Source organism: Sarcophilus harrisii, chromosome 2 (genome assembly GCF_902635505.1).
Source record: "Sarcophilus harrisii chromosome 2, mSarHar1.11, whole genome shotgun sequence".
NCBI lineage: Eukaryota > Metazoa > Chordata > Mammalia > Dasyuromorphia > Dasyuridae > Sarcophilus > Sarcophilus harrisii.
The window spans coordinates 195805057-195830425 of NC_045427.1; the positions used below are offsets into that span (position 1 = coordinate 195805057).

General features: G+C 35.0%; 1 protein-coding gene across 6 annotated transcripts in view; it reads left to right on the forward strand.

Annotated features, from left to right (window-relative positions):
* The window catches only part of GRHL1 (grainyhead like transcription factor 1), a 75368-nt gene that overhangs the window by 7582 nt on the left and 42417 nt on the right, over positions 1 to 25369 (forward strand). For all 6 annotated transcript variants that reach the window (XM_031951222.1, XM_031951223.1, XM_031951219.1 and 3 more), the window contains 6 exons: positions 2286 to 2356; positions 3998 to 4388; positions 5413 to 5489; positions 6726 to 6882; positions 7076 to 7187; positions 8113 to 8207. In XM_031951222.1, the coding sequence (XP_031807082.1) occupies positions 2286 to 2356; positions 3998 to 4388; positions 5413 to 5489; positions 6726 to 6882; positions 7076 to 7187; positions 8113 to 8207 (903 nt within the window). The remainder of the gene's footprint in view (positions 1 to 2285; positions 2357 to 3997; positions 4389 to 5412; positions 5490 to 6725; positions 6883 to 7075; positions 7188 to 8112; positions 8208 to 25369) is intronic.

The following is a 25369-nucleotide window of genomic DNA, read 5'->3' on the forward strand; positions in this document are numbered from 1 at the left end:
TCTATCCACCATGGCAGAGTGGTGAGCCACTGTGGTGGATGTAGTGGCCCCACAGCCTTGGTGTAGTTTTATCATCTTGTGAATGAGTTGCTGGAAGCCATGGAACAAAATGTCTTAGTGTGAAAAATCTGCTTCTAGCACCTCATTCTTTTCAGTGATAAAGAAAGATTCTCTTCCTTAACTTTGACTCAGGAAAGGCGTTTGGAAAGACAAAATGAGAAAGTGAAGAGAAATAGATTCTTTGGTTGGAGACCTGAACATGTAGTTTAACAAAATTCATTCCTGGCATTCCTCTTGTTTTGTTTTCTGGTTGGAAGTTATAGTTTGGATTTTTTGTGAATCTAGAAGAAATCTTCTGAGGAATGGTTCTTAGAGAGTTTTTGCCTGGGGAAATTAGCCCAGAAGGATTCCTTTGACATGGAAGTTAAAGTTTATGTACCCTTTTGATGCCAAATTTATTAATTCAGTCTGTGAAAAAAACACAAGTTGTAAAGATGGCAGTTGTTGTGGCATATTTCTAATAAGCAAAATTTGTGATATGAAACCTATGAGTGTATGTGGTGGGTTTTGCGTGCATGTTTAAAAGTCCTGTAGATAATTTTGAAAATTTTGTGAGCCAAGGGAAGGGTCAAGTCTTTAGCACTGCTTGCTAGGCAAGCCTTTGAGGTAAGAAGTTCAAAACTAGATGCTTTTAATGACCTAACTTTATTTGTTCTCAGTTATCTAAATAAGCATCAATCATTATTATGTAATATCTTTCAGAGCTTTACTAAAGCTATTTGAAGAACCCACTTAAGAATTAGCACATAGTTTACAGTGAAAATCTTTTAAAACTATATAATGGGGAAAGAAAAAAAATAGAAATGCAGCTTTCCATATCTTGAGTTATTGTATGACTCTCAAGGATATTTAAAGAAATTAATCATTTAAAGGCCAGGATTTAAGTCTGAGAAGTAAATTGCTTACTTGACTGACAGGTTCTACTCCTGTGCCTGCCCTATATTTAACTTACTCTTAGAGGAATAGTACTAGAGAAAATTAACTGAAAAGTGAAAAGTTGACAGATCTTTGGTGTGTAGAAAAGTTTTCATTTCATAGATCTTTATTGTATTTTCTGTATTATGTCAATAAAAGTTTTTAAATACCTTCTGCCAGAAGGTATTTCTGGATAAAATATTTTTCTTTTAATGGAAAAAATAGAGTATTTGCTGTGTTCTAGTGAATTGAGCTTACTTGACAATCCAGAAAAAAAAATCTGCATCATTGACTGGACACCCCAGAATAAGTAGTGCTTATATTTTAGTACATTATTGGACACATGATCTTATGAATACAGGTGCTTGCATTGTACATTTTCTTTGTAAAAGGGGCCTCACATACTGGGGGTCCTCCTCTTGTTCTTTTTTGCATTCTGGTATGACTAAAACTATCCATCTGTTTCTTCCTTATTTTTCAACCAAGTATTATCTAATATAGTAAAAAAAATTAATAAGCTATATCCTAAACTAAGTGATTTTAAGCAGCTAGGGTGACTTGGTAGAGTGCTAGACTTGGAGTCAGGGAGACTAGTTCAGATTGAACTCCAGACTAGCTGTGTGACCCTGGACAAGTCACCTTGCCTCAGTTTCCTCATCTGTAAATTGGGGATAATAATACTACCTACCTGCCGGGACTGTTGTGAAGAGCAAATGAGAGAATATTTGTGAAATGCCTAGTATCTGGTAAGCATTGTATAAATGTTAGCTCTTTTTGTGGTAGTGATTGTGATTCATCTATCTTTGGGAGAAGTATAGTGGTTAAAAATCCACTCTTAAGACCAGAAAGATCCAGGTTCAGGTTCTGTCTCTGACACAAACAGGAGGTGTGATTCTGAGCAAGTTCTGGAACCTCTCATTGCCTCAGGAGACTTTCTAGGACTAGAAGTTCCTGAGAGGTTGCTACCTGCATGGATAGACTTTCCTCATTTAGGAGTTCTTCATGGAATGGAATCACAGGTTCTGCCCTATCCTTGTTTGGTCTTTGCATGAGGGAAACAACACGGCATTGTGGGTAGAGCCTTAGTCAGTGGTGGTCTTAGGGACAACCTGGTACAAACCCTGTCTCTGGCACATGCGGTTGTGTGGCCATGTGGAAGATGGCACCTCTGCAAGTCTCAAGACAGTAAAACACTGATGGTTTCTCTGGGTTCTTCATACCAGTGAAATCATAGATCTGGAGAAAAAGAAATCCTGGCTGAATGACCATTGATTGAAGACCTGAATTCTTTGTGTGTCTTAATTCATAAGGTTCCCAGAGAGAGAAGATTATCCACAGCAAAGCCAGATGTTGAACACCCTGAGCCAGATCACAACAAAAGGTACTTGTTTAAATTCACAACAATATATGATAGGGCAGTTGAAAGATGTCCTATTTCTGTGAGAATTCCAATTTGTTAAAGGTATCTGTTTTGGATTTGATACAGATAAAAGATGAGTACTGGGAAGAGCTGGATGGGTGAGAGAATTACTGCTTAATTTCTGTTATTGATCCTCACTAGAATGCTTATAGTTAGAGAAAGTTTCTGTTATATTTAAAATGAGATCTTATTCCTCTAGCAGAATTAACCTCACTAATTTAAAAAATATATATGTATATTTTTATCTTTAAGGAAAACTAACTAAATTAAAAAATAAAAACTTGAAATACCAGCAACTCTTGATTTATCAACACATGAGCAGCCAGATGGCACAGAGGAAAGAGCACTGGGCATAGAGTCAGAAAGACTCAACCATCTGAGTTCAAATACAGCCTCAGATACTAGCTGTGCGACTCTGGGAAAAGCACTTAACATTCTTTGTCTCATTTTCCTCATCTGTAAAATAAGCTGGATGTCAAACCATTCCAATATCTTTGTCCAAAAAAAAAAAAAAAAAAAAAAGACCAATCTCAAATGGAACATAAAGAGTCAGATATGACTGACCAACCCTTGGTTTATCAGCACATGGGTTTATCTATGGCACATATAATTTAAAGTTGACTTCAATGACATATTTTAAGTGTCTTTACCACAACCTTAGTTGATAAATGGAGAGGCAGCATAATATCAAAGGAACACTATGTTTAGTATCAAAGGGTCTGGTTCAAATCCAAGCCTTGAGGAACGTTGGGCAAATAATTTTTTAAACTTAATTTTTCTCATTTATGAAATGAGAAAGTTGAACTAGAATGGGACTAAAGTTCCAATGAAATGTAAATTCTATGAAATTAAAATTCATTTTGATAGCTTCCTAAGTATAGCACAAAAAGAAAATATACTATATATTACAAAGTTCCATAAAAATAATTTGGGGGTTTTCAGATATTTTAGTCTGTACAATAGAGATATATTGTTTCATTAACAAAGAAAATGTTGTGGAGACTCCACAGTGAACCCTTTTGAAAGTAGTTGTATTTGTTTTAATCTGTAGAATTTTGAAGTTTTTTGAAATCTACTATACATTAGTCTGCCTTTAAATTTTATCTACTGGAAACAAAAGAGAAGTGTATTCTTTTAAAATTGTCATCAAAACCAAAGTCTATTAGGTACTAGGAATCAAAGTGGAATTGGCTTTTTTTGTTTTCAGTGCCAGGCTGCTGATGAAAGTAATGGTTATTGGGATGTGTATCATCAACCCAGTTTAGCTGTGTTTGTATCTATGTCCCTCTAGAGATAGAATTGTTTTATCAAGATGATTCAAAATAAAAAGTTTGAGGGGATTGCTCAGCAGTACCCTACACTAACTTTAATTTAGTATTCTTGGGTTTAACTTGCAACTATTTTGAATGATTTTATCTCTCAGATTATAGGTTTTGAAAATTTTTTGGTTTATTTGGTCTTCTGCCAAGTAAATTGTACATGACCTAATGATATGTTTAAATACTTTTGGCCAAGAAAACTGTAAAAAAAAAAAAAAAAAAAAAAAGGAGGGGGGGCTATCAAAATTGAGTTTCAAACCAGTTTTCTTCTCTTCTCTTAAAGAAATAGCATTCCAAATGTGACTGAACAACCCCTCATTTCTGCTGGAGAAAACAGAGTACAAGTTCTGAAAAATGTGCCATTTAACATTGTCCTACCCCATGGCAATCAATTGGGCATCGATAAGAGAGGTCATCTAACTGCTCCTGACACCACGGTCACTGTGTCCATAGCGACAATGCCTACGCACTCCATCAAGACAGAATCTCAGCCACACAGCTTTGCTGTAGGAATTCCCCCAGCAGTTTATCATCCAGAGCCTGCTGAGCGTGTAGTGGTGTTTGACCGCAGCCTTAATCCTGACCAGTTCAACTCAGGTGCTCAGCCCCCAAATGCTCAGAGGCGGACTCCAGACTCTACCTTCTCAGAGACCTTCAAGGAAGGTGTACAAGAGGTACAGGAAACAATAAATCTTACTAATAGGGCTGTGCATATAAGTATCAGGTTCTACCTTTTTCCTTGTTATATAAGACTGAAATCTCAGTCTGAAATGGATTAGAAATAGAAGATTTTTTTTTAAGGGAAAAAGCCCATGGATATAATTGAGCAAACTAAGCCTATAAAACCAGAAATAATTATCAAAAGCATGGCTAATCTTACTAGCAGTTGGTTTTAAAGATCACGATTTCAGCTAAATAATTTGCTGAAGGATAGAGAAAAAAAAAACATTTGTAGTCTCATTGATAACAGGTATCTTCAAATAGTTTGTTTAATTTAAACTGTATCATTTATTAAAACTTACAAGCCTTTTAGAACTACTTACTCCTTTAACATATAACTATCTAATTGCTTCATATCATATTTATGCTTTGTGCTTCTTAGTTGTTACCATAATTTTAAACAAGTCATTTGCTAGAGGTTGCTTAGAGGTTACTCTATGAGATAATTGGATTCTGATGTCAACTTCGTGGTGTAAAGTTGGCAAATAACTCCATTGATTTCCAAGTATTTTCTCTTGATAAATGCTAAATTTCATATCAGGTAAGAAATGGAGAATGTAAAGATAAGAGCTTTGGGATTAGAAACTGAACAGGAACATTGCTTGAGAAATACTCCAAATTGCTTGATACTATATTTTGAACTTGGCACTCTGGGATACTTGACTATTAAACTTTAGGAAAAAGTAAATTGAATTTCTAATTGCAAAACTAACACTTAAATCAGAATTCCGAATGTATGGAGAAGATGGACAAAATAAATAATGAATCACAGATACTTTGTGCAAGTGCTCAGAATCAGTCTTAATTTATATTTTTATTTGTGAACATTAATATTGGAAGAGTATAAAGTTACTCTTAAAACATATCCTTTTGATACTGCACAGGATTTTGAGTTTTTGCAGGCCCAAACCTTAGCTTCTGTCTTTTGTAACCATCACCAGTTAAATAATTATTCCTTATTATATTTTTGTATTTCAGGTTTTCTTTCCTTCAGATCTCAGTCTGAGGATGCCTGGCATGAATTCAGAAGACTATGTGTTTGACAGTGTCTCAGGGTAATAAAATTGAAAATTTTTTTCTTTACAACTTGTGAGATTTTTCTACATGGCTTGATGAAGACTTTTTTCTCGTTTTTATTATGCCAGTAAGCTTGCTTAACAAAGATGGATTATTTATTAGCTAGGATTTCCATGATAACAACTGATTTTGGGGGTAGTTGTGATCTTTTCAGGAGAAATCTTTTGCTTTTCTAGGTGGAGTTCTTTAAATAATAGAGTTGAAACCCTCTCAGCTCTCTTCTTCCTATGATTTTTTAGGGGGCAGGCTAATGTAATATAATGTAATATACATAAAATACTTGACAACCATTAAATTGCTCCACAAATGTTAACTATTATGGAGTCTAGGAGAAGACATGGAAAGAGAATAGGTGGGTTATGGCTAGGATTCCTTCTAGCTATAAAATTCTTTGACACTTTCAGAATAAAGTAGATTGTTGCAAATAAGTACAAAAGAAAACCACTTTTAAAATGAATCTATATTCTTCTAGGGCATTTGCAAGGTTTAAAATGTAGACAATAGTCATAACTATTTACCTAACTGGAATTGTTACTTGCATTGAGAAACTGGCTGTTTGAAACATTGTAATGAATATTGAAGAGCAAACAAGTTTTTGGATGATAAAATTTCTCTGCCCCTTTGGTGAAATATTGGAATAAGAGGCATATCTGCCTTGTATGTTTCTCTTCCTTAATTAATATGTACTTGATTTTTGTCTTGAAGTGAAATTTTAGTAGACCATGCTATGTATAATGATAATAATGGTTGGCATTTAAATAGTAAAGTTTACAAATTCTTTACATACATTATCCCTTACAATAATGCTGTGAAGGAGATAACATCCCTGTTTAACAGATGAGAAAACTAAATTTTAGAGAGGCAGCTGATGTGGCCCAAGACTCACATAGATTGTAAATGGAAAAGTAGGTGACTTAAACTAAAGTCTTCTGATTCCAAATCCAGGAATCTTTCCCTTCAACATGTCACTTCTTAAGTAGACTGAGGGTTTTTGTTGTTGCTGCTGCTGTTGTTAAGTACTTCTGTGCAATAAATTATTTTCCTTATGGAAATAGTTAAAAAGGATTCTTTCTTAACATGGCAGAACCAATTGTGTTTTCCTTAGCAATTTAATATATCAATGGATTCACTGGACCTTCTCCAAATTAAACTAAATCACATTGATAGCCTTCCAGAAGAGTACCTTAGTCTTCAATGCCTTTTTTGTCACATAGGAACAACTTTGAATATACTCTAGAAGCCTCAAAATCCCTTCGACAGAAGCCAGGAGATAGCACCATGACGTATTTGAACAAGGGCCAGTTTTACCCTGTCACTTTGAAAGAAGTGAGCAGCAATGAAGGAATTCACCATCCCATCAGCAAAGTCCGGGTAAGTGTATGGTCAGTTTTTTTTCTCCAGGAAGTAAGAGACAAAGATTCTGTGTTCTCTTTCTAAAACAGAACTTGCTGCAGGTCTCAAAGTGTAGCCTTGGGCTTCAAATGCAAAGGCTAATGTCAAGTAACACTTCTCAAAAAGATTAACCCTGTTTTCTCAACTTCTTTAACCTTTTGTCTTCTCTCAGAGTGTGATCATGGTGGTGTTTGCCGAAGACAAAACTCGGGAAGATCAACTAAGGCACTGGAAATACTGGCACTCGAGGCAACACACAGCCAAACAAAGATGCATTGATATAGGTAAGCAGCTTCTAAGCCTGTTCTTACCCTTAGAATTGCAAGCACCCATTTTTTTCCTAAATCCAATTTTTTTTGGCAGTGATTAGCTTCCTGAAAAAAAATTTTTTATTTTTTCACCAGCCACTGGCTCTTTCCAAACATTGTCCTTGGTCTCTCAGAACTGTCATTGTCTCCACCTTCACTTCCTTCATAATGATTACTGTGTTCCATTTAAGGATGGGGATTCCAACTATGTAGTAAACACAAAGGTGTCTCTTCACACAATTTAAAGATTTTTAAAAAATTATTTATTCCAAATTTCTGTCATTTAGATAGGAAGGAGAAAAGGAGAAAATACTGTTGATTTACAGTTGCTGATAAGGAAAACGGGAGTATGGCTTAATTCTAGTCTTCCTTAATTACTTGCAAGCTGAGCTACCCTGCCAACCACTTGATGTTTGGGACTAGAGTTAGAAGTTAATCATCTGGTTCTTAATAGCAAATTTACATGCAAATCCATGTATTCTGAAGTAGCTTTATAAGGAGCTATATCTTTATATGATCTTTTGGGGTATAGCACAGATAGTGGTTGTTACTCTCAGCAATATTCCCCTCCCCCATTTCCCCCAGAGCCCTAGTTTAGGAGTGAGGAGGACATAGGATCAAAGTCTTGTAATTATACCAATATCTTCTTTTTTGGCAAATTGTTTTACCTCTCCAGGTATCACTGTTGTCCTCTATAATGAGAGAATGTTGGATTAAATGATTTCAATGGGTACTTCTTTTTTTCATTTTTAATGTATTCTCTTCAACCCAAGAACATATTAGATTCAAATTCCTTGGGGAGATGAAAAACTGAATCTTATCTTGACACAAGTTTCATATTACCTAACTTAAATGAGAATTCACAAGTTTCGTTTTCTCTTTTTCACTGTTTCTCTTATAGCTGACTATAAGGAAAGCTTCAATACCATCAGTAACATTGAAGAGATTGCCTATAATGCCATTTCTTTCACTTGGGATATTAATGATGAAGCAAAGGTATGTACCAAACCTCCAAAGGCTTCCTGCTCTTTCTGGTTTGTGAGGATAAAGGGGGGAGGAGGAGTGCAGTGCCCTGACAGGTGACGTTTTCTTTGCTGTTTCATTTTTGTACTGAGCAATAGATTGAATCATGTTTGATGAGAAGGTAGGTAGGCTGTTACTGTGAGTCATGAAAGTTGATGAAAATGAGATGGGATGGGGAAGGGAGGAAAATTAGTATTACACCATTGGGTTTTTCCTCCCTCTTTAAAGAACCAATATGATTCTCTTGTCTATTTAACTTTCCCAACATTTTAAGAAACAAAGCAAAGATATTTCTTCCCATTCTTCTGCAAAGATAATTTATCTTGACATACTTACACATGTGTAGTGCAGTAAAGAAAGCATTAGAATTGGAGTCAGAAGTTCATGAATTTTTATCCTTAACCACTAACTCGCCATTTCACTTTGATTGTGACTCAACTTCCCTCTGACTCCATTTTTCAGTCTATAAAGTAGTATTAGTAATACCTGCCTACTCCCTTACTAATAGGGATATTGTAAAGATTAATAAGATAATGTCTCTAAAGTTCATTAGGTTCTTAGAGAAAGGCTTTACATACAACAGGTCATTATTTCATTTCATTATATTTTCTCTACAAGTTCAACTTCATCCTTTTCTAAGTAATTCTTCTTTCTTTTTTTTTTTTAAAAAGGTATTTGAATAATTATCACTGATGTGGATGGTCATTTAGTTCTGGTGTCCTTTAAGAAACTGCAATTTTTACACAGGAGCCGAATGAACATAAACATAAAGCACTTTTATACAAATAAATTCAGATCTAAATAACTGAAGTAATATTTATTGTTCATGGGTAGGTAAAGCCAGTATAGTTTTTTAAATGACAGCTTTACCTAACTAATCTATTTATTCAATATCATACCAATTAAATTACTAATAATTATTTTTCTGAGTTAGAAAAATAACAATAAAGTTCATTTGGAAGAACAAAAGATCAGGAACTTCAAAGAAAATAGGGAAAAATTATGTAAAGAAAATAGATGTACAAAAGGGATAATTTCAATTATTTTATATTTAAAATTTCTTATGTAAATAAAAACCTCTGTAGCCAAGAACAAAAGGGATGCAGAAAATTGGGGGGAATGAAAGTTTTATAGACAATTTCTTAGATAGGATGTAATTGAGTTATAATATTGCTGTGGCAATATTTCAAGAAGCATCCATTTTTATTGAGAGAGACGCATGTCCAGTATATGTTGACTAATGACAAAATAAATAATGAGCAAGTTAAATAATGAGGAAGGAAAATAGGCCCTGTTAGTAACAGAGTGATCAAGGAGGGCTTCATGTAGAAGGTGGCACTTGAACTTAATGAAGATTAGGGATTCTAGGAGATAGAAGGAAGGAAAGGAAGGAATGCATTCCAGGAATGCAAGATGGCTAGTGCAGAGGGAGATGGGAGGTAGAATTTTCTGTGTAAGGAACAACAAGGAGGGCAGGTTTGGCTACATGATAGAGTATAGGAAGGAGAGTGACGCATAATAAGGATGAAAAGGATTGGCACCAGGTTGTAAAGATCTTTAAAAGCCAAAAAAGAAGTTCCTGTTTTATCCAAAAACCAACAGAGAAGCATTGGTGTTTATTGAAGGAGTGATTTGGTCAGACCTGCATTTTAGGAAAATCGTTTTGGCAGGTGGATTAGAGAGAGAAGTGATAGACTTGAGGCAGAGAGGTCATTGCATCAGACCAGGTGAAAAGTGATGAAAAGGGTGGTTTCTGTGTGAGTAGTAAGAAAGGGGATGCATCTAAAAGGTGTAGTGGATGTAAAAATGGCAGAATTTTGCAGCTGATCAGCTCTGTTGAGTGACAGTGAGGAATCAAAGATAAGCCTGAGGCTGAAATTTGGGAAACTATCAAGGGAAACTATCCTTTGATAGAAATAGGAAAATATAAAAAAGGTGTGGAGTTAGGAGGAAAGGTAAGGAGTTCTGTTTTGGACATATTGAATTTGAGTTGTCTTTGGGACTTCCTATTTGAAATGTCTAATTAGTAGTTTGTAATGTGGAACAAGGGCTCAGGAGAGATGTTGAGGTTTGATATATAGATTTGGGAGTCTTCTGCGTATAGATGATAATTAAACTCATGTGAACCAACAAGATCATCAAGTCAGAGATTATAGGGAGAGAAGATCCAAGACAGAGCTTTGAGGTAAACTCAAAATTAGGGGGCATTATATGGAGACCCAAAAGAGAGTAATGTCCTTAAAACATAGATGAGAGAAATTATCCCAGAGATGAAAGTGGTCAGTTGTGCCAAATGTTACAGACAGAGCAGGAAGAAAAAGGACTGAGAAAAGGCCATTAAGTTTGGCAGTTAAGAAATCTTATTACTTTGAAGAAGTGATATGATTAGAGAAAACTGAGGCAGGGAGTGAAGAAAGCTTTTTTTTTTTTTTTTTAGGATTTTACCTGAGAAAGGGAAGAAAGGGACATGATGATAGTTTGAAGGGATGGCAGGTTTTTGTTTTTTGTTTTTTTAGGACAGGGGAGACTTGGACATGTTGCTAGGCAGCATGGAAGGAAGCAGTAGGTGAAAGGGTGGGCTCTGGAAAGAGACTGAAGATTAAAAAGAGAAGTGACAATTGCCAAGCTATCTGTTGAAGAAGGCCAGAAGGACTCATGTAGAGCAATCAGTGATGGTGAAGGCGCTACACTACTGGAATTTGGAATACAAGAGAAGATAATGGGGAATGACAAGGAGTTTGGGGATGAAGAGGAAGTTCAAGTCATGGCAAGTGACCTCTTTTTTGCATTAAAGTTCCAAAGAGTGCCTCAGTTGGAGAGAGGGTGAGAGGAAGAAGAGACGGGGAAGGGTTTGGGAGAGAAGATAAGATCTGGCTCCTCCTCTGCGGGCAGTGGAATGGGGAGGAGTAAAAGGGTTGGCCTGCTGAGGGCAGACGTCCTTTCAGTGCAGGTCTGGAGCTCCTTCAGTGGCTCGGGCCCCAGTGCAGGGGCAGCGGAGGCTGGGTGCATGTAGGCTCGGAGCAGAAAAGGCCGCCCGCAAGGAAAAGAGCTTAAATACCAAAAGAGATTCAAAAGAAAAATGGCCTATATATACAAACAATAATCATAGCAACTCTTTTCTGGACAAAAAAGTTGAAAATTAAAGGAATTCCCATTGATTGGGGAATGACTCAATAAACTGTGGTACATGTTTATGATGAAATATTAAGAGCAAACAGCACCAGGACAAAATATTTACAGAATAAAGTGAAGGGAAAAAAATAATGTTAGTAACTGCTAATTAATCATCAAAGCTTTTTGTAGGAGGTGTCAGTTATTCCTTGTTTTGTGAGAAATGGGGGATTCTGTGGGTCAGAAGTGAGGAAGATGGCATGGAGTAGACAGCCTGTACAGAGGTGCAGAGAGAGTGTGATTTATGGGGCAAAGCAAGGAGGCCACTTGGACTGGAACATAGATGGTAAATGATGGGGCAAAGAGTTGACAAGGCATTGTCTGCCAAGATGGGGTGGAGCTGTAGGGGAGGTCTTTCTTTTACATGCCAAAAAAAAGGAGTTTGTATTTTACACAAAAGAAAATGGGAAGCCCCTAAATGTTCTATATTGTTTATATAAGAGTAGAAAGGGAAAGCAAGTAATGGTGGCTTTGTCCTTCCTTATTTGTCCTTGTTTAGTACTTTAAAATTTACTTTTAGCAGTTCATTCATGAGGAACAGTATTGTTTCCTATTACTTTATGGTCAATGGTAATTTAGCAAGGACCATGAGATAAGAATAGTGAGACTTTTAGGAAGAAAAGGAAAGTTTCACTTTGTATAATAATTTTTTTCTCTTATTTTAACCAATAATATTTAATGGCACTGAGTTTACTGGCCTCAACATTGCTGATGAAAAAAAAATTGACCCATGCCCTCAGGAAGCTCCTATTCCCAAAGTAAATGGTAGACATATTTTCTTTGCACCATTAGGGTTGATTAAGAAACTTTTAACAAAGATTCTGGGTAGGAGGATTCTTAGGCCTGACTTCAGTTGACTCATCTGCAACCTTGGATAGGTCCCTTGTCCACTGGTCCACTTCTTTCCCCCATATACCTCTAGAAAAAAGTGACAAACTCATCAACCAGCTACTCTCAATGAGCTGTCCTCAAGGCTGATAAGTATTTGTTGGAATGTTTTGATATTTTGTTTGAGGGTCACTCTCTATGTGTATTTTCAAACTCTGCGTGTTTACTGTATTACTCTTAAGGGTGAAAGTAATGAAAGCCAAGATGACAGAAAGGAATCATAATTATCAAAAGATTCACTTTGAAGGTCTATAACATATTAGTGTTGGAGAAGAACATGTGAGCAGGGGGTGGGGTGGGAAGCAGAGTGATCTACATGGCTCTGCAAGCATCAGTAAGTGTTGTGAGTAAACGAAGTTCATTTATCTTTCCAGACCCCCAAAGCTGATTTGGTTCTTAAGTCTTTTAGGAGAAAAACATTATGCCATCATCTAATTAGGCTGCCACCTTTTGAAACAGATCTCATATATCAGCCTTAAATGTGTTGAAATTAAACATCCAGACTTTTAGCTTTCTTCAGCCAAGTTGATTTCTCTTTTTACTATTGAAGTAATTAATGCCCCTGGGCATGTGGAGACCACAAATTCTACATGCATGATCCTGTAGTAATATTTTCCCCCAAATACCCTCTCCATGCACCAAATTACTTATCCTTCTTGTTCAGATTTCTTTCAACAACTTTATCATATTCATTTTGTGAAAACTAGGTGGTTCATAATTTCATTACTGTCAGGATAGGTAACAGGTAGTTCAGAGACTTCCAGTATATCACACCTTGGCTATGTTCATTGGCTCCATCCCAGCTCCTTTACCGTATGAGGATGTGAGAGACATATTCTGCTGCTGAAAGTAAGTAGACTAGCAATTTTCTCCCAAGATCTAAAGCTCTCATAGCTGTTGCTTTGTTGTTTTTGGGTTTTGAGCACTAATAGGATGAGTAAAATTAGGCTCTTGGCCAAATGACAGCTCATTAAGCCACATTTTACTTTCTGCCTCCCACTCTGGACATGGTTGTATTTCAGGGTCAGATGAGATAAAATCCCATTCCCCCTACCACCACCACCCCCGCCCCCAGCTAATGTGAATCTTCAGGTGGAAGGATGGGGAGGGATTCATCAACAAATAACCGTCTCTGATTTAAAGCCACTCATATATAACCCCTCTTCCCTCACTTTCAACTATCTTTTCTATGAAAAACAATGTGAAAAAAACAACTCGAAGTTTTTAGAGCATTTGTAGGCTTCCAAAGTTAAGGAACCTGGAAGCAGCAGAAAGATCTTTGATGAATTGAACGCCTTAGAGGTAAACCCCTTGGCAATACAAATGTATTTCCCTGGTGTCATCCTCCTTCTCAGTCATCTCCTTCACCTTAGATTGAATCTTTTTATCTAACTTTCTTGTATTGTCTCAAATCATATTGACTTAATATTTGAGTTTGTAAATATCCTCTTTTTAAAAGTTTAAATGTCTCTAGGATTTGCATTAATTCAGTCATTATTTTTAGTAAGATTAGTAAAAATAAAATTTTAAAAGCTTTTATGGTTTATAAATGGCTTTCTTTACAACAAAAGCAGGTAGTTCAAAATAGGGATGGTGATACCTGTAAGACTGCTCTCCTATAGGTGTGAAAGTTATATGGTTACATGTGTAAAGTTGCCATGTAAACCATATCAACTATTATTATTGTTGAATAGCATCAGTGTTTGGTCTACGGATAAGGAAACTGAGTCTTAAAGCTTTTAAATGACTTATCCATTGTCACTTAAGATACTAACTATTGGAATTAGCTCTTGAACCCAGGTCTTTTATGATAATTCTACTGCTCTTTTAGTTATATCACAGTGTCTCTTCTAGGTTATACTTCCACTTCCATAAGACAAAAAACATCTTGGAAAAGTAGTCATTTGTGTCTTTTATCAATCTTTAATAAAGCAAACCCTTTTAGTAATAAGCCTAGAGGTAGCAAAAGCCTCTTGGGTCTTTTTTTCTTTTTTTCAATAAAGTTAAATCATTAGATTTGTCATTGGATTTGGGTCTCTAATGTTGACAATGAAAAGCTGAGCATTTGAAGTGCATTTAATAGCTACCTGAGCATGTCCCCAAAAAGGATGAGAGAAAGGCTGGACATCTTAGCCTAAGATCTAATTTCTTTTCCTCTACTGGGAATTCTAAGACTTTAAAACAACACTGAGATTTGGTTTGTTCTACTTCACTTTTCTGCTGAGAACCTGGTTACTTGTTCCCAGGTATCCATCAAAACTTCAGGAGAAAACATTCAATGATCATATTACTCACAGACAGATGGAACTGCATCTCTTTCTAGATGGTATGATCTTATCTCTCAGGTAACATAGCCAATTTCAACAAACTTTTTTCTTTTTCCCATGGTTCAATTCCTTTTTAATTTTTTTTTTCCTTCTGCAAATATCTGACTAGAATAGTCTTTGGAGACAGGAAAAGTGGGAGTCAAGAGATGAGATCCTAGCATCCTGTTCCCCAGGGAAAAAACTATCAAAGAAAAATACCTTGTGTTTTTGCTCTTAATCGTAATCTACCAACTATAAGAAGGAACTCCCAGGTACTCTAAAAAGCTGTCCTTCAGAGCCAAATGTTTTGTGTGTCACGGAAAAGCTCACATTACAAAAGAGAGAGGATTAAAGTAGAGTTTTGGAGCCAGACTAGAGTACCAGGGAGCTTTAACGGGAGGGATCCTGGTGTTTGGATGGAGTATTGGTATCTTTTCCCCTTTGTCTCCTTGTCTCAGCAAAAGTATATGGAGTTCCCAGTGAGGGATTATTGTGGCTTGCAAAGTTCATTTTCAAAAGAGGGGAGGGACCATTCTGGTAATTTGAACTTAAGACTTGTGTATGTACTTGTGTGATGCAGGTTTATAATTCTAATAAGTTTGTTGTGTCTAAGCACAATATTTGGAATTCACTGTGAGAGTAATTTTTAATTTATTTGGCTTGAGCCTATTGCTTGAATTTACAGGAATTCCATTCTAGTGAAACATCAATCAAGTGTTCCATTAAAATAAGGTGTTGCCATGTTTGGTTGCATTAAGCAGGGGCAGGTTTGGTTTGTTTCACAACTTTAAATTTCCCAGTGTGAATGAGAGGGAGGGAAGAGGGGTGAGTCAAACATCTACTTGTATTTGCAATAAAATGAAGGCAGGAGGTTAAGTTGCAGAACTACAGATAATGTATATGCTCTCTGGCCTAAATACAGTTTGTGGCTTAGGAAGTGTACCAGAAAGAAGCAACCTTTAAAACTTGAATGTTTGACAGGTGATCAAGAGAAAATCGATAGGTGGGAGACTTTTAGATTGTAGAGAAGAGATTTGACTAGATTTGAGGGAATTATAACTAGATTGAAACTTTTCTATCAAAGTAACCTTCAAGCTCAAGCTTGAAGTATGAAAACTCAGTGGAGATGAATGTTTTTTTAATGCCATTTAAAGAAAAACAGTAGAGTGGGAAAACTTTAGGAATTAGAGAAAAAATGATGATTGAGACTAAGCATCACAATGATAAGAACTCTCCTGTGGAAACGGAATAGTTTTTGGAACTAGAGGATCAGATTTGGAAGCAGCAGTGACTTTTCTTAATAAAAAGTTTGTGGAAAATGTCATGTTTATTCTTTCATTGATATGTTATAAACTACTTCACAGTTGGAGTTTTTTTAAACCAAGTATTCTGGATATGTTTGTGTAGAGTTTTCTCTTACAAAAACTATTTTCAATTTTCATTTTGAAGAGTGAGTTCTATGGGGTTCTAATCAGCAAGATCTTTCCTGGTATAGAGAATTCTGAGTCCATATATCATTGCTAGCTGAGCAGATGGTGCTTTATATTTCCAACTTATAATAGCTTGCCTTAAAGCAAATACCTTAGGGCAGGGCTTCTTAAACTTTTTCTACTCATGACTCTTTTTTGCCCAAGAAATTTTTAGAGGACCTCAAGTACATAAATTTATAAAATAGGCATACAAATCAAACATTTACTGAGAACAAATCATAATTTTGTAACTTTAATTATGAGATTCCATGTGAGACTCTTAAACACAGTTTAAGAAGCTGGGTTCCGGGTAAAGGCCAAATGTTTTAAGGTCTTTGGCTAGGCAGGATATTTGGCAGATGAAAAACAAAAACAAAAAACAAAAAGCTTCTGTTGGTAGTGAAACTTGTATCTCATGAAACAAATTAGCAATATCCATTTTGGTTTGAGTATGACTTGTTGACCCATTCTTGAGCTAGTTTATCTTCTTTTCATTACTTCTACCTCTTTACTCTCAAACAACACTCAGTCCTCTATGGAGCATTTTTCTTTGAAAGTTTATTATCTTTCTTTCCCCAAGTCATTCCAGGAAATTCTGCCCAATGTGATTTTCTTAATTTATCATTTCAACAAGTTTTGTCAGTAAAAACTGAATCATGGAGAGTTGAATGTGTCATGGAACCATTAATAATTCAAATGGATGATTTTTCCCAGATTAAGAAGGGAATAGCAGCAAGAAAGACAGTTTCTCTGCAGCCAAAATATGTAAGTCTCTCAGAACAAAGTATTAAATTCTCAACCTTATTAAATTTATATAAGTAATTCATCCTCAGCATTTTTTAGTTTTGATTTTCTTAATTGAAGGAGAAAGCCCTATATCAATACATCTTTCTTAGTTGGGTGTTGACATGTCTCTTAATTTCTTGCCCCTATTAGCCTACAAATTTACCTTTCCTTATTCCATATTTGGTGGTGGGGATGGAATGCCGTTTATGTTTGCCTTGGGTCACACCTGCATCTGGTTCTGCAAATTTCAGAGCAAACATATTCTATTTATTTGGGACACATAGATGCCAGGACTCTATTCCCAAGTGATTACAGTTCACCAGGTTACTTCCAATTTGTAGAATCTGACAGAATGACAGGATGAAGGTACTCCTTTGTATGGTTTCTTTTTTCTATTTCAGCCTGTGACTTTTCCCCTGGCTCTCTTCAATCTATATAGAAACTGAAGATGAAGAGTGGGAGGTGTGGGAAGAGAGTACTATGGCACCATCAAGGGTGATGACTAGATACTTGTTATTCCTTCAGGGAAACGCCCCACTTAAGAGGTAGTCAGTCTAACTTCTTTCCCTTCTTCTATCTATCATCTTTCACCCTCAGTTCTGTATGATCATTTGAAGAGCAAATTTCCATGATCACAACACTTTGTAATTTATATTCATGTTATTCAGTAGTGGTATCAGTGGTAGTGCAATAATTTAACTTTAATAAAACTGAGGTAAAGCATTTATCTAGGACCACTTAATGAAACAGAGATACAGCCAGATATCACCTTTGAATTCTCAATTCAGATGTCAGAGAATTTTCTTGTTCTTGATCAGTGATTATTAATCTATTAATATCTACTCACTAATCAAATATGCACATATTTATAACTAGGTAATCGACTAATTAGATTGCATATATTAATTAAATGTGCATATATTTGGACAGGTCAATATTAATAATTGATGGTCTTTTTTTTAACTGATGATCTTATAACCCCAGAATCAGTACCATAAATTTTGCATTGTTATAGCCCAAAAACATTTGTAACATATAGAACTGATTATACTGAAGAAAAGTTCTGAACTAAAATGAAAAGTAGATTGTTAGTCTCTTAGTATATTGGCTCCTATGGAATGAGGTTTTCAAAATCTTGAGTATATTTCCTTTAAGTAATTTTATGTAACACACTGGAAAAAATTTAAATGAAGATAATCTGTAACTAGGGCCTTCCTTCTAGGATTATAAAAGTTGGGAATGAACCACTTATAGAGTTTGTAGTCAAGAAATACCTATCTGGGAATAGCTGGTTAAGAATTTTTTAGTGAAAAAAAAAAAAAAAAAGAATTTTTTAGTGAAATAAGGAAATAAATAAAAACATATATATATAAAATGCTTTCTCTGTGTTAGCATTGGGGATACACAAGCAAAAGAAACAGTCCTTTTCCTCAAGGAGCTCGCAATTTAAAAGGGGAAACCAAGCAATGCATGGGAGGATCCTTTAGTTATTCTGATCACCATATGACAATCAATTGACATTCCCTTTCCAGAAGCAATGGTATTTGTTTACTGTTCTTGTAGCAAGAGGTAGAAAAAGAGTAGGGTAGGAGCCTAGCAGCATGATAATTGTTGTTTGTTCTTCTTTCTCTAAGAGGACCAGTGACTAAAAGAGGATAATGACTTGTGTATGAATTGGATTTAAGTGAGGGAGAGCTCTACCCAGTTGTCAAGCTCACTCTCTTCTCCAGTCAGTGAAGTCTAGCTCTCCTTAGACCATGCTGCATGGGAAGGACTCTAAAAAAAGTAGTAGGATGGTAGTGAAACAAGATTGGGTGACTGGAGCATTCGTGGTAGGATAGTTTGGCAGGAAGACTGAAGAAAAAGAAGGTTGCCCACTGAAAGCAAAATTGCTCCTCATCCTTCTGAGACCTGCATTTTAGCTTATTAATCTGTCACATTGTGATACATATATATTTGGCTAAGCTGAATTTCACTACAGAGAGTTAAAATAAGGACTCTTAGAAGTTGCTAAGACTGTGTACAAGATGGCTATAAAAAAAAAAAGCACCTGTTTGGTTGGATGAATATCACGTGTCTGGATGAACTAAAGTATAATCTTGGTATAAAGTAACTGAAGAAGCAAGTTGACATTGGTCCAGAAATGAGCAGCTACCTTATTTTCACTTTGCAGGTTTTTAGTTTATTAGAAGATTGCTCAATGATGGGAAAAATTCTTTTGGCTCACAACTAAATGAGGTCACTTTTAAAATAACTTTTCCTACTCTCTTGAGCAATGATTTTCCATTAAGAACTTGCTCTTCTTTATGTTCTTTATGATAGTAGCATGATTTATTGGCAAGAGCAATGGATTAGGATTCAGATGACCCAAGTTTTAATTCTTACTTCGCTTCCAGCTACCTGTTTGTTTTTTATCTGTTTTGTCTGTTTCATCTGTGCTCCTTCTCACAACATTGTTGTATCCACATAAAAGAATTTTGTGAACTGAGAAATGAGCTAAGCACTTTCCTATAAGTTATTATTGACTCCATTTTCCTAATGTCAAAGATCAGGCATTTAACTTTTAGAACTCTGCAATAGCCTTAGTTTTCAGTGGGCTTTATAATAATAGTCATCATTATTTTCAAAAGTATAAAGTTTGATGATTTTTATATGGTGCTACACAAACTGTTTAAATATATAGGCTTCCGTTTCTAGTAACTTACCAGATAACAAGATAAATAGTACTGATATAGTAGAAGATATAACAAGAAAGGATATAAAACAGATATGTAAACAGCAAAAACATTTACATAATATACATTCCAAAGATAGAACACTTTTTAGGGTAATTAGAGTAAGTTTATTTTAAAATTTCTTCTTGGCATCTCTTTGTGAGAATGTCAATAGCTACCACTTTCCCAAAGCATCTTTCTTAATCACTTAAAGCTAATTTGTTTTATTCCTTCTCTCAAAATGTTTTGTGTCCTTGTTATTATTGCATTTACCAGGAATCTGGTGAATCTGGTGTTTACTTGAAATTGGTATTGTGAGGAAAGCACTTGTAAAACCTTAAAGCACTATATGTAAGTATAGTAGTGGTAACTTTATGGTATTTTCAGTGAAAGAGGCAAATGTAGTATAGTAGACAGGTGGCACAGTGGATAGAATCAGACACTAACTGTGTGACCTGGGCAAGTCATTTAATCAGACTTGTCTCAATTTCCTCATCTGTAAAATGAGCTGGAGAAGGAAATGGCAAACCACTCTAGTATCTCTGCCAAGAAAATCCAAAATAGGGTCACACAGAGTCAAATATAATTGAAATAACTGAACAACAACAACAAACTGGACAGAGAGTTGAACTTGAAGTCAGGAAAGGCTGGATTGAAATCTTGCCTCTGATGCTTATTAATTATACAAACATTGAACAAGTCACTTAATCTTTCTTAGCTTTAGTCAACTTTAAGAGTCTCAAAATTAAAGATGGGTTGTGATTTGCATTCAGAGGAAGTAAAATCACAGCAATGAAATCACAAGGATTTTTTGATAGGTGGTTGTTCTGAGATTTCCTTTAAAACTGTATCCAAAGTATGTCTTGCACATTCTGCACAGTATGTCTCAGAGGTAAGCATGTATGCTACTCAGCTCAGTAGACTACAGTTTGTAAGATGATGGAGTATATGCAATCTGGGGAGTTAGAAACAAAGCATCCTCCTCTCCTTTGAGATTTTCTTGAAAATGTTGTCTACTTTAACTTATTTCTAGCATCCTTCCAGGAAAATTTATGCAAGCTGATTATCTTAATCAACTTCTTCTTAGTAACTAAGCTGGTTAAGCTATATTAAAGAATTGACTTTCCTGATAATAATATGGTGCAAACAGCTTTATTCTGTGAAGTTAAATGATTTGAAATGTTGATCAGAAAGGAAGTCATAATATGTGGTTATTCTGATAGTTCTAATCATTGCTGAAATGCTTTTGTTTAGATATTTCTTTCTTGTAATTTTTTTTCATTTTAAAAGTGAGATAAAATGAGACAGTTATATAAGGAGGCTGGTCAGCAGAAACACTTTGATATACTGAAACTCAGGAATTGTGAACAGCAGAGAAAAAAAGAGTGGCACATAGACCAACAAAATTGGAGTTTTCAGAAATAAGGTGATTTGTCTTCAGCAAGAAGAGGAAACTATGACTCTTAAGAGGCAATCATAGGTAGTAATGTGTTTGTAAAACTCAGCTGAAGCTACAAGCAAGGGATTATCTTTCCAAATTTATAGTGTGGTAGAGATCATTGATCATACACCTATCTTTTCAAGTAAATGAAGAATAGTTAACTTTCTGGTGCATCTTGGAAAGTAATTGGGATAGTAATGATGACAAAAGAAGAAAGGACAAAATTTCAAGGGGTGGTGGGCAAACAAATACACTAATACATAGTAGGTAGAATTGTAAATTGTTCCAGACACTCTGGAAAAGAATATGAACTATGCTCAGGAACTCTGCCTAAACTTTGACCCAACTATACTACTACTAGGCATATGCCACAAAGAAAAAGAAAACAATTGTATTTCCAAAATATCTACAGCAGTTTTGTTTTATTTTGGACAAAAATTAGAAAGCAAAGAGGTATTTATTGGAGAAATGAATGAAGAAATTGTGTTATGTAAATGTGATGGAATATTATTGTGCCATGAGAAGTGATGAAATGAATAGTTTTAGAGGAAGTTTAGTAAAACCTCTATGAAATGATGGAGAACAAAGAGAATATCAAACATTCTTAAGGGGAAGTGATGTCCTTCTGCTTGAAACTCTTCTAGTTCAATGACAATATCCTTCTTAAGATAGCATATTCTGCCTTGTTAACTCTAGGTATATACATGATTTTCTCATTTATCACACCATAAGGTCTTTGAGAGAATGGTCCTTGAGATTGTGTAAGCTTGAGACTCTCCAAATAGAGAGACAATAGCAGCTAACACCTTTTATATTGAAAATGCTGTAATAAATTGCAGCTATTCCTATCACAAAAATCTTGTAACTACCATGGAAATTACAGGTCAAGTCATGTTTCATGAAATGTGTTTTTTTTAAATCTACATTAATACTTTTGCTATAACATGGCAAGTTTAAGAGGCCAGCATTAACCGTGACCCCCCTACCACAATTGTCTCAGAAGTTACACTGAAGTTTTTCAAAAGGTTTCAGTTTGCTGTTTGAGTATAAACAAATCATTCATTTAATACTATTTTGTGTCTACTTAATGTGGCTACTATAATGGCAATACAGGATTATAGGAATGAATTGTGGACTAGGATTAAGGAGATTACTATTTTACTATCTGCATAACCATGGGCAAATCACTTAACTGAACCTTGGATTATCAGTCTGTAAAATCAGGATAATAATGTCTGTAGTCTCTACCTCATGAATTTTTCTAAGGATCAAGCAGGATAACACAAAGTTATATCTAAAAACAATTTTAACATTCTTTTTTCTTTCAAATTTTAAGTTTCAAACTTTCTCCTTCCTTTCTTCCCCTCCTCATTGAGAAGGCAAGCAATTTGACATAGGTTATACATGTGCAGTCATGTAAATTTCCATGTAAATCATTCTGTGAAAGAAAATACAGAGAAATGCCTCCCCCCCCCAAAAAAAAAAAAAGTAAAGAAGAAGTATCTTTGATCTATATTCAAAGTCTACCAATTCTTTCCCTGGAGTTGAATGGCACCTTTCGTCATATGTCCTACAGCATTATCTTGAATCTTTCTATTGCTGAGAATAGCTAAATTATTCATAGTAGATCATCATACAATATTACTGTTATTGTTACAATGTTTTCCTGGTTGTGCTCACTTCGCTTTGCATCATATCTGAGAGAATCCTTCTCATCATTTCTCAAAGCACAGTAGTAATTCATCATAATCATATACCATAACTTGTTTAGCCATTCCCCAATTAATGGACATCCCCTCAACTTCTACTTCTTTGCCACCAAAAAAGCAGCTATAAATATTTTTGTACATATAGATCTTTTTTTTTTTTAAATCTCTTTGGCATTTTGACCTAGTAGTAGTATTTCTTGGTCAAAGAGTATACATGGTTTTATAGTTTTTTGGGTGTAGTTTCAAATTGTTCTTCAAAATGGTTCAATAAGTATACAATTTCATCAGTGATATATTAATGTTTTAATTTTCCTACATCCCCTCCAACATTTGTCATTTTTCTTTTTGGTCATATTAGCCAATCTGAAAGGTGTGAGGTAATAGCTCAGAGTTGTCACATTTCTCTTATTAATAGTGATGTAGAACATTTTTTTATATGATTGTAGATAGCTTTGATTACCTTGTCTGAAAAGTGATCATATCCTGTTTATATCCTTTAATTACTTATCAATTGAGGAATGGTTCTTATTTCAATAAATTTGATTCAGTTTTTTATATATTTGAGAAATGAAGTTTTATCTCTCCTCATTTTATAGATGAAAAAACTGCATCCCAAAAGGGTAAATTACTTACCCAGAGTCACCCAGATAGCAACTAGCAGGCTTATAATTCAGGGGTAGTTTCCCATCCTCAGCTCTTTCCTTAGCTTTGTTTATGTCCTTATTAAATCAGATCTTATGCTTTCTCACTTGTTCTCATGTGTAGAATATTTATTTTGTTAATTTTTCTTTGTGTGAATTTAGCTTTTAAATTTCTTATCCAAACAATCATGTGAATACATTTACTCAGCTGTACAATACAATCCCCAGTCCCCAATACAAGCTGACCTATATTTTTTCTATCAAAAGACATATCAAGAAGCTCTTGAAATAGGGATGTGTTAAGATTGAGTTTTACACAGAATGTGAGTGAATTAAAAAATAATGGTCATTTTAAAGTTGTGTTTAATCTGAAAGGCATGGGATATCAAAACGCTGATTATAGTGTGTTCATCAGGAAGCTTAATAATTTAGGCTTCTGACTCAACTACTAATAATGCTACGTGATGTTTACATAGTACCTTTCTTCTGAAGAGCTCAAAGTGTTGCATGCTTTCTCTCTGTGAATTAGGTGGGTGGAAAGTATTTCTGTAATTTTCCCTATGGGTAAATTGAGACACAGAAAATAACTGATATGTTTAAATTCACAAATTTGACCAAACTTAGACCAGGCTGAAAAAGGCTCTTATGCTATCATTTATGGAATTAAAGATAATTATTAAAAAGACTGAATTGAGTACATAAGACATACTTAGAAATTTTTACTTTATTTTCAGGGAAATAAGATTGTAGCTCTGATTTTTGTTTTAGATATAATTCTTCCTTCTCCCTTTCCCCTATTTCTCCTTTCCTTTTTGAGAAATAACATTGAGAATACAACCAATTGTTAGAGCTATTGTGTGGCTTTTGTAATGCTTCCTGGAACAATCATTATAAATTAGTTCAAGATCTTATTTCTTGTTGGTTTTAGGGTTAGCAAGCACTTGGTATCATAAATTTTATAAAAGTTAATCCTATGAAAAAAGTAAAACACATTGATATACCTTTTAAATTTTCTTCTCTTTTTCAAACTGAGATTCGAGAAATAAAATTGAATCTTTTGAAAAATAATGAGCACATTAATTCATGTTCAAGAATGAGGAACTAGACTTAGAAAAATGGGTTGGACTTTTGAAGAGGAATCCAGCAGAGCATCTTTGTCCTGTTTAGCAGCTATTTTTTGTGGTTAGTTTTTTTTTTTTTTTTCTTCTAGTAATTTTAGGGGTGGGGATTAAATAGATTGCTTGCTCACCTTATGTTATTTTAAATCTGGGTACATTAATGACTTGATTCAGGGTTGCTGTCAAATGTCAAGAAATCTTAAAACACTTAAAAAAGAAACATTGAGCATTCTTAAATAGTTATTTTTCATTTTTATAGTATATAGGGGAAGGAGGGGTTAAAAAAACCCACCCCATTTGGCTAGGGGCACAGCACTTGTAGTTAAGCCTTAGACCCCTTTCCTGTAGAGTTTCTTTACTCTAATAATGGCCTAATAGGCCAAACCACAAATCTGGTAGGCTGCCAACACTACTTTTAGCTGTCATCTGTTCTTCCTTGGTCATCTGTAGTGTTACTTACAAGTGATTAACAATGGTGGAATTAAGGGAAGAAAGGATTTATTTTTGTTTTCTATTTTTGTCTGGACCAGGAAAACTGGGTAAATCTAGATAGCTCAGCAGGTCAGGAAAAGACTAGTACCCTTAAGTTAAAAAATACTTCAAGTTAAAATGGAGACTAGAAACCAAAGGATATAAGACTCAAACCTAGATAAAACTCAAACCTCTACAGAGAAGAGTAAGAATCAGCTCATTGTACTGTTCTTATGTATGTTTGAAACATTTTTTTTACATTGGCCAATTATCACTGAGTTAGTTCTCAGATTAAAAAAAATAAGAAATTTTTCTTGCAGGAGAGGGGAGAAATGAATAAAGAGGCAAACATATTCATCTTCCTTTTAAAATTCTATTATTCCTCCATTCTAATATTTTGTAAAAAAAAAAAAAAAAAAAA